The 10,380-nt window shown below is 42.5% G+C and overlaps 1 protein-coding gene across 1 annotated transcript; it reads left to right on the top strand.

Annotated features, from left to right (window-relative positions):
• Positions 1-7,831: 7,831 nt before the first annotated feature.
• LOC138909960 (uncharacterized) lies at positions 7,832-9,638 on the top strand. Its single transcript, XM_070201176.1, has 3 exons — positions 7,832-8,068; positions 8,269-8,735; positions 9,332-9,638. Exons 1-3 carry the CDS (start codon positions 7,832-7,834, stop codon positions 9,636-9,638), a joined length of 1,011 nt encoding a protein of 336 aa, XP_070057277.1.
• The last annotated feature ends 742 nt before the right edge of the window (positions 9,639-10,380 follow it).

Below are 10,380 nucleotides of genomic sequence, written 5' to 3'. Positions count from 1 at the left end.
GATTCCAGTACACCTGACCAGGCCACACCAGTTCCTAATCCTACTGAGGGTGCATCAGTTCCTCCAGCCCCAGCTTTCAGTTCTGGTATTTCTGATGGGGATCTTAGGGGAGCTATCCAGATGCTGACACAGATAGTGGCTTCTAGCCAACAAGGGGATTCTAGTGGTTCCAGGGTGAACAGATTTCTTCAGTTGGATCCTCTGGTGTTCACAGATGCTAATCTCGAGGAGTACCCACAGGACTTCATTGATGAGATGCATAAGACTCTCCGGGTTATGCGCGCTACTGAGACAGAGGGGGTGGAGTTTGCGGCCTACCGCCTCAAATGGGTGGCCTATTCTTGGTTTGAGCTATGGGAGGATTCTCGAGAGGAGGAGATCCCTCTTGGAGTGAGTTTCCTGACGCTTTCATGGAATATTTCTTCCCGGCCGAGACTAGGGCAGCTCGTGCCGCAGAGTTTGAGAACCTTAAGCAAGGAAGTAAGAGTGTGTGGGAGTATCACATGGAGTTCGCACGTCTATCTAAATATGTCATTCTCATGTTGCCTACTATGGAGGCTAGAGTGCGCCAGTTTGTGCAGGGCCTTAGCCCCATGGTTATCAATGAGGCCGCTAAAACTTCCTTGAATTCAGATATGAGCTGTGGGAAGATGGTAGCATTTGCGCAAGCTACAGGGAACCGTAAGTTGAAGAATAGAATGGAGCGAGAGGGTACCAGCAAGGCCCGGTCCGTGGGCAACTTTGGGGAGTCATTTGGTGGGGGAAGATCAGCTTTTAGGGGAGGGTCATCAGAGCCATCCTAGTCTTTTGCTCAGTATTCAGCCAGTGCACCACCAGCAGGTCCCAGTCAGCAGTAGGGGAGTTGTTTCAGGCCCAATCAGGGTAGTAGGGGACCCCTCTAGGAGGGAGATTCTAGCAGCAGCGGAGGCACCCATGCACCAGGTATGGGAAGATGCACTTGAGGATCTGCTACATGGACCTACCTATATGTTACGAGTGCGGATTGAGTGGTCATATTCAAAGGGAGCCCGCAAGGGTGTGGGCAGGGGCACAACACAACCATCCAGTTTTGCAGCTGCTACATCTCCAGCACCCCCTCTAGCTCGAGGCACTCCAGCACCAGCAGAGCATGGTGCAGTTAGGGGTAGTGCACGGAGTTCAGGAGGAACCAGTCATTTCTATGCTATGAGTGGTCGCCAGAGTGCATAGGCTTCTCCAAATGTTGTCACATGTATATTGACTGTCCAATCTCATTATGTATATGATATTATTGATCCCGGTTCCACCTTGTCCTATGTTACCCCTTATGTTGCTATGGAATTTGGGATAGAACCGGAATAGCTTCCTGAGCCGTTCTCTGTATCTACTCCGGTTGGTGAGTCTATTATGGCCGCACAAGTTTATAGGGGTTGTGTTGTCACGGTGCGTGGTCGGGACACCGTGGCCGATCTCATTGAATTGGGGATGGTCGATTTTGATGTAATTATAGGAATGAATTGGCTTTATTCATGTTTTGAAGAGGTTTTGGATTTTCGGGGTATTTAACATAACTAATAATTCTATATTGGAAAATTTTAAAATTTTCAAATAATTTTGATCGGTATTCAACTAAGTGCCTCGTTAAGTAATATGGGAGCCAATACAAAGCCAAGCTCGATTGCCGAACTAGGACTGTGAGGTTTGAATTTCCAAATGAGCCAGTTGTTGAGTGGAAGGGGGATAAAGTAATGCCAAAAGGTAGGTTTATTTATTACCTTAAGGCCACAAAGATGATTAATAAGGGGTGTATCTATCATTTGGTCCGGGTAACGGACACCGATACTGAGACGCCTATACTCGAGTCTGTGCCAATTGTGAATGAATTTCCAGAGGTCTTTCCTAATGAGCTCCCTGGGATTCCGCCAGATAGGGAGATTGATTTAGGGGTTGATGTGATGCCAGGCATGCAGCCTATATCTATTCCGCCTTATAGGATGGTACCAGTATAATTGAAGGAGCTAAAGGAACATTTGAAGGATTTGTTAGAGAAGGGTTTCATCCGACCGAGTGTGTCACCATGGGGTGCACCGGTTCTCTTTGTGAGGAAGAAAGATGGATTACTGAGGATGTGTATTGACTACCGGCAACTCAACAAAGTCACAATCAAAAACAAATACCAATTACCAAGAAAAGATGATTTGTTTGATCAGTTACAAGGTCTAGGTACTTCTCCAAAATTTATTTACGGTCCGGGTACCACCAATTGAAGATCAGGGAGCAGGATATTGCGAAAACAACTTTCAGGACTGGGTATGGGCATTTTGATTTTCTAGTAATGTCTTTTGGGCTAACAAATGCCCCGGTGGCTTTCATGGATCTTATGAATCAGGTTTTCAAGCATTTTCTCGATTCCTTTGTGATAGTATTCATTGACGATATCCTTGTGTATTCACGAGGTCGAGAAGACCATGCCAATCATCTCAGGGCAGGTTTGCAGACTCTTCATAAGCAACACCAATTGTACGCGAAATTTTAAAAATGTGAATTTTGGCTCGAGTCTGTAACATTCTTTGGTCATGTTGTCTCCAGAGAAGGAATTTAGGTTGACCCTCAAAATATTGCAGCGGTGAAGAATTGGCCTAGACCTACAACGTCAACCAAGATTCGTAGTTGCTTGGGCTTAGCAAGGTATTACAGGAAGTTTGTGGAGGGTTTCTCTACTCTTACCTCTCCGTTGACTAAATTGACTCGGAAAGTGGTTAAGTTCAAATGGTCCGATGCTTGTGAAAGGAGCTTCCAGGAGTTGAAATCAAGATTGACTATGGCACCGATATTGAACCTTCCAGAGGGTACAGATGGGTTTGTGGTATAATGTGATGCTTCAAGGATCGGGCTTGGGTGTGGGTTAATGCAACACGACAAGGTTATAGCCTATGCTTCTAGGCAACTCAAGAATTATGAGAAGAACTATCCAACATATGACGTGGAACTTACGACGGTGGTTTTTGCATTGAAAATTTGGAGTCATTATTTGTATGGTGTCCATGTGGATGTATTCACGCACCACAAGAATCTTTAATATATTTTCAAACAAAAGGAGCTGAATCTAAGGCAGAGAAGATGGCTTGAGTTATCCAAGGATTACGACATCGATATTCTATATCACCCGGGGAAAGCTAATGCTGTGGCGAATGCTCTTAGCTGAAAATCTATGGGTAGTTTGGCTCACTTGGAGGCATGTCAAAGGCCGTTGACCATAGAGGTTCACCAGTTAGCTAGCTTGAGAGTTCGTCTTGCGGACTCTAGTGAAGGAGGGGTAATTATGCAAAATAGGGCTGGATCATTGCTTCTGGTGGATGTTGAAGAGAAGCAATACGACGATCCATTATTGGTACAACTGAAGGAGGGGATTCAAAAACATAAAACTATGGATTTTACTCTTGGCATAGATGATGGTACACTAAGGTACCAAGGGCGGCTATGTGTTCCAAATGTAGATGGTCTCCGGGAAAGAATCATGACCGAGGCTCACACTTCTAGGTATTTCGTGCACCCATGTTCTACGAAGATGTATCATGATCTCAAGGAAGTATATTGGTGGAGTGACATGAAAAGGAATGTGGCGGACTTTGTGGAAAGATGTCTAAATTGTCAGCAAGTGAAGGCCGAACACCAACGACCTGGTGGGTTGGCACAGAACATAGAAATTCTAATGTGGAAGTGGGAAATGATTAATATGGATTTTCTAGTACGATTATCGCGCACTCCGCGCAAGTTGAACTCAATTTGGGTGATTGTGGATCAGCTCACAAAATTAGCACACTTCTTGCCAGTTAAATCTACCAACACAACGGAACAGTATGCTCAGTTGTATATCAAGGAAATAGTCAAGCTACATGGCACTCCAGTTTCTATCATTTCCGATCGGGGGGCTCAATTCACGACAAAGTTTTGGAAGAAATTTCAGCAAGTTTTGGGTACTCAAGTGAATCTTAGTATATCCTTCCATCCACAGACTGACGGGCAGGCAGAGCGGACTATTCAAACACTTGAAGACAGGTTGAGTGCTTTTGTTCTTGACTTCAAGGGTAACTGGAATGATCATTTGCCACTCATAGAGTTTGCTTATAATAATAGCTTTCATGCTAGTATTCAGATGGCACCATTTGAGGCATTATATGGTAGGAGATGTAGATCTCCCATTGGGTGGTTCGAGATTGGGGAAGCTGAGTTGATAGGACCAGACCTCGTGCATCAGGCTATGGAAAAGGTTAAAATCATTAAGGAGCGGTTGAAAAGTTCTCATAGTCGTCAAAAATCTTATTTGGATGTTCGTCGCAGAGACTTAGAGTTCAAGGAAGATGATTGGGTATTCTTGAAGGTTCCCCCCATGAAGGGTATAATGCGGTTTGGAAAGAAAGGGAAATTGAGTCCGAGGTATGTCGGGCCGTACAAAATCATTCAGAGGATTGGTTAGGTGGCGTACAAGCTTGAGCTACCACCCAAGATGTCATTAGTGGACCCGGTATTCCATGTGTCTATGTTGAAGAAGGTAGTTGGAGATCCATCAGCTATTGTGTCGGTTGAGACCATTGAGGTTAATGAAGAACTGTCATATGAAGAAATTCTAGTTGCCATTCTTAATAGGCAAGTCCGAAAGTTGAGAAATAAAGAAATTGCCTCTGTGAAGGTGTTGTGGGGAAACCAGCAGGTTGAAGAGGCTACTTTGGAGGCCGAGGAAGAGCTGAAAAAGAAGTATCCTTACTTGTTTGTATAAGCTATGTAACCTTTCTATAAAACTGTCGCCTATGGATTCTTGTATCACTTGTTCAGTTAATGTAAAGGTGTTTCTTCCTAAATATATTGTATGTGAGGCCACGGTTGGTGTTGTTATGAGTTATGTTACGTCATTGGATTATATATATGTTTTGAGGATGTGTTTTTGGGGCTCTCTCATAGGTGGATAGGCCTAGTTACAGGGAAAACTCTGGCGAATTTTTTGGAAATTTAGGGAGTTAGTCGAATTTGGGGCTGCTGGTGTGTGATATGAAAACTGAGTTGCATAGGATGCTAATAGTGAGCCTTTATCCTCATTCGAGGATGAATGGTCTTAAGTGGGGGAGGATGTAAGGACCCGTAAAATATTTCATAAAAAACGGGGTTCAGACTTTTTGGATTGAACAGTGCGCTGGGGAGTTGAAGGAAAATATTTTGCAGAGTTAGGCATTTTTGCGGCCCATTATGCGGCCGCATAATCACTCTGCGGGCCGCAGAATGGCCGTAGAGTGAAGAAGCTACTTGGGCCATTTTTTATGATAATTTCACGGCCAGTTATGCAACCGCACAACCATTACGCGGGCCGCACTTTTGTCGCACAATCAGCCTTAGAATATTTGTGGAGGGAGGTTCTGCGGTGCATTATGCGACCGTAGAATAGGTCTGCGTGCCGCATAACAGCCACAGAGTGAAGCAGGCCAGTCCAGTTCTGAAGGCCATTTTTCGCAGTCATTTTGTGGACCACGAAATCATTATGCGGTCGAATATGCGACAGCAGATCCTGTCCCGGGGCTTCATTTTTGGGTTTTTATAACCCGACCCTACATCGATAAAACATATGCCATAGTTAAATTTGAGCAAATGTCTAATACTTTTAGAGTGAGAAATAGTGCTTTGTGTGGGGGAGTAACCTTCAACCTATTATGCAACAATTCTTGCTCAATCATTGAGGATTAACAATAAAGTCTTCATCCTAAAGGTAAGAATCTATGTCCTAGCTCTCAATTTTGAAAATTTACAAAAATGGGATAATTATAAAGACAATTCTTGGGTGTGGGGGGTTGTTATCTTGCATGCATGTGTTATCAAAGAATGTGGGAAGGTTATGAGTTAAAAATGGTAGAGAATATGTTGGGGAATGATGAAATCTTTCACAAAAGGTCCTTAAAAACATTAATGCACACCTAGTGTTTGATAATGTGCTCAAATAAGCTAGAATCATGACCATCTTCCCAACTTTGGTCCAACTTGTTATATTTCTAAAGTAGATCGAAGTTGCTAAAAATTTAGGAACGTTTTAGAGTTTAAAGGAAGCTCAATTGAGGTATGTTGTCTAAACCTCCTTCTTCTAAGAATCGAATCCCACTGTATTCATGTTATTGGTGTAAGTCCCAAATTGATCATAATAGAATTGGCTATTTTGAATGTGCTTGTGTTGAAGCATATATGCTCAATATGTATTGTAAATGCTTCATCATATCACCTTATCATTGACGATGTGTTCAAAATATGGATTTTGTGTTAAAAATGTTAAGACATCAAGTCAAGATCGAAATAAAGGTTGTTATGCCAAATTGTATGAAAAGCCTCTATGTGCCTAACATTCCCAAATTGCTCATATGTTAATTTAATGTCTTGAATGGGAAGACTTATTGTTGTTGATAATGATAATGATGTTTGAATGTGGAAAGGGGAACTGGAATTATGAAATACGGCCAAGTGCCAAGAAGGAATTTATAATTGTGGCCAGTAGTGCCAATGAATCGAAAAGATATGAAAGAAGTATGATGTGAGATGATTGACTGAAAAAAGGTAATGTCTCGGGTGAGACGTCCTAGCCGATTGGGCCGTGATCGAATGCCATGCCGCACACATGGTGGTGACTGTGCTGGAAATTATAATGAAATTGTGGTTATGGTTGATGTCTCAAATGAGACGACCTAGCCGATCGGTTCGTCATCGGACTCCGTGTAAGAATACGGTGGTATTGTGAATTATGGTATATCGACACTAAAGATCACCCAACCTAATAACATGGAAATTGACTTGAAAATGTATGTGATCCTTAACTTGATGTTTTAGTATTATTTGAAGCTCTTATTGAATTCTTGACTGATCCCCCTTGTATTATTATTCATTCTATTGAGATGGTGTTTAGTCTTACATACTAGTACTATTAGACAGTACTAACATCCCTTTTGCTGGGTGTGCTGCATCTTTAAATGGATGCAGGTGGTTCCATAGCAGGCAGTGTTGATCAGCGATAGTGGTACATCCTCTTTCCAGCAAACTTGGTGAGCCCCACTTCATCCCGGGTTAATGTATTGTATCTTTTGTTCATATTATTATCACGTCTCGAGGTATAGCCGGGACCTTGTTGCCGGCACTATCATAACATTCTTTTGTATCTTTTAGAGGCTCCGTAGACACTATGTGGGTTGTACATGGGTGTTAGAAAAGTCAAACAAGTTATGTTGTGTTTTGTTCACTTGTTCCTCTCAAACTATAATAATATGTGTATTTTGAGACTTAAAAGTGAAGTAACTAATGAAATGATTTAGTATTGTGTACATGATCTCCCTACTACCTAATTAACAAAATTATGTCTTCTCTTGATCATGGGTGTGTTGGGTAGAAAGCGTCTAGCAGGCTTGCTTGCTTGACCGGGTTCACTGGGTTGGGCACCGGTCGCGCTTTCCGCGTTTAGGGCGTGACAATGACGACTATCTTCCATGACATGATACATAAGGAAATAGAGGCGTGCGTGGATGATGTTATCATCAAATCCAAAAAGAATTCGGATCATATAGCAGACCTGAAAAGGTTTTTCAACCGACTTCGAAAATACAATTTGAAGTTGAACCCCGCAAAATGTGCCTTCGGAGTCCCTGCTGGAAAGTTGCTAGGTTTCATCGCCAGCCGCCGAGGTATAGAGTTAGACCCGTCAAAAGTCAAAGCTATCTAGAACCTGCCACCGCCAAAGAATAAGAAGGATGTGATGAGTTTTCTAGGATGCCTCAATTATATTAGTCATTTTATAGCACAATCAACAGTGATATGTGAGCCAAACTTCAAGATGTTGAGGAAAGATGTTGCGACAAGCTGGACTGAAGAATGCCAGAAGGCCTTCAACAAAATCAAGGAGTATTTGTCTAAACTGCCCGTGTTGGTCCCGCTAGAACTAGGAAGACCTCTGCTGCTTTATCTGTCCATGTTGGATGGAGCCTTTGGCTGCATTCTGGGACAACATGATAAAACTGGGAGGAAACAACAAGCAATATATTATTTGAGCAAGAAGTTCACACCTTACGAGGCAAGGTAGTCTCTGTTGGAGCGCACCTGCTGTGCTTTGACATGGATAGCCCAGAAGTTGAGACATTATTTCTGTGCATACACTACATATCTCAAATCAAGGATGGATCCACTAAAATACATCTTTCAAAAATCCATGCCTACAGGTAAAAGTGGCAGATATTGCTTAGTGAGTTCGACATCATCTATGTGACTCAAAAGGCAGTAAAGGGGCAAGCATTGGTTGATCACTTAGCGGAGAATCTTGTACACCGAGAATACGAACCATTGAAGACATATTTTCCCGAAGAGGAAGTGTCGTTTGTTGGAGAAGATATTACCAAAGCATACGACGGTTGGGGGATGTTCTTCGACGGAGCAGCAAACTTCAAGGGAGTGGGTATCAGAGTTGTTTTAGTATCAGAAACCGGTCAACATTACCCATTATCTGCAAAACTCATGTTCCTGTGCACCAACAATATGGCAAAATATGAGGTCTGCATCTTGGGACTCAGGTTGGCCATCGACATGAATGTTCAGGAATTACTGGTATTCGGAGATTTTGATCTGTTGGTACACCAGGTACTAGGAGAATGGGCTACAAAGAACACTAAAAAATTGCCATACTTGCATTGTGTACAAGAATTGATCAAGAGGTTCACAAAGATAGACTTCAAACATGTTCCAAGGTTCCGTAATGAGTTCGCAGATGCATTAGCCACCTTTTCTTCCATGATACAACATCCAGACAAGAATTTCATCGATCCTATCCCAATAGGAATTCATAAGCAGCCAGCTTATTGTGCTCATGTTGAAGAAGCGTTTGACGGAAATCCATGGTTCCACGATATCAAAGAATACTTGGAAAGGGAGAATACCCAAAGAATGATACACACACTCAAGAGTGCACGCCTTGAATATTGGCCAACCGTTTCTTTTAAAGCGAAGGAATTTTGTATAGAAGGACTCCTCATTTGGGATTGTTGCGATGTGTCGATGACAAGGAAGAATCTATATTGCTCGAATAAATACATGCCGGAACTTGCGGACCTCTCATGAACGGTTTTGTTTTGGCCAAGAAGATATTAAGAGCAGGGTATTTTTGGATGACTATGGAGACAGACTACATTAAATATGTTCAAAAGTGTCAACAATGCTAGATACATGTTGATATGATACGAGTGCCGCCCAACGAACTCAATGCAACGAGTTCACCCTGGCCTTTCTTTACTTGGGGCATGGATGTCATCGAACCAATTGAACCCGCTGCTTCAAATGGACACAGGTTCATTTTGGTGGCTGTAGACTACTTCACAAAATGGGTTGAAGCCGCGTCCTATAAGGCTGTGACTAAGAAGGTCATAGCAATTTTTGTCCGGGATCGCATTATTTGTCGATTTGGAGTACCTAAGTCAATCATTACTGACAATGTCACCAATCTCAACAGTGACCTGATGAAAGCTATGTGTGAAACATTTAAGATCAAGCATCGAAATTCTACAGCATACAGTCCGCAAATGAATGGAGTCGTAGAAGCCGCCAACAAAAACATTAAGAAGATATTGAGGAAAATGGTGGACAACTACAAATAATGGCACAAGAAGCTACCGTTTGCTTTACTCAGATACCACATCACGGTTCGTACATCAACTGGGGCAACCCCCTATCTACTGGTCTATGGTACCGAAGTTGTTATCCCTGCCAAAGTAGATATTCCTTCCTTAAGGATCATACAAGAGGCTGAGCTCAGCAACGCGGAATAGATATGAAACCGATATGAACACCTAGCTCTTATTGATGGAAAGAGAATGAACTCAGTGTGTCACGGTCAACTCTACCAGAAAAAAATGTCAAGGACTTTCAACAAAAAAGTTAGATCAAGGCAATTCACACAGGGGTAATTGGTGCTGAAATGAATCTTCCCACATCATGATGAAGCAAAGGGGAAATTCTCACCCAACTGGCAAGGCCCTTACATGGTTCACCAAGTACTGACAGGAAGAGCACTTATACTTGTAGAAATTTATGGAGAGATATGGCCAAAACATATCAACACGGATGCAGTCAAGAGATATTATGTTTAAGATTATGTTTGCACTTTCTATTTGAAGTAACCTAAACTACGCTTGACCTGATTCCCATTTAATAAGGGATACGTAGACAACCCTGTGGGTTCGGTAACATCATAATAAGATCTTCATTCCCCCTATGGTCAGAAATTGGGGCAAGATCTCGAGTTTGTCAGATCTCATCGTGTTTAGGATCACCAAGGAATGTATCGCCAGAAGTACGCATATAAACTGGGGCAGAATTTTGAGGAGGGTCCTCAAAATT

The sequence above is a fragment of the Nicotiana tomentosiformis genome, chromosome 4 (assembly GCF_000390325.3).
Source record: "Nicotiana tomentosiformis chromosome 4, ASM39032v3, whole genome shotgun sequence".
In the NCBI taxonomy this organism is placed as follows: Eukaryota; Viridiplantae; Streptophyta; class Magnoliopsida; order Solanales; family Solanaceae; genus Nicotiana; species Nicotiana tomentosiformis.
Note: the sequence above shows the minus strand (reverse complement) of the source record. Positions and strands in the feature narration are given on the sequence as shown.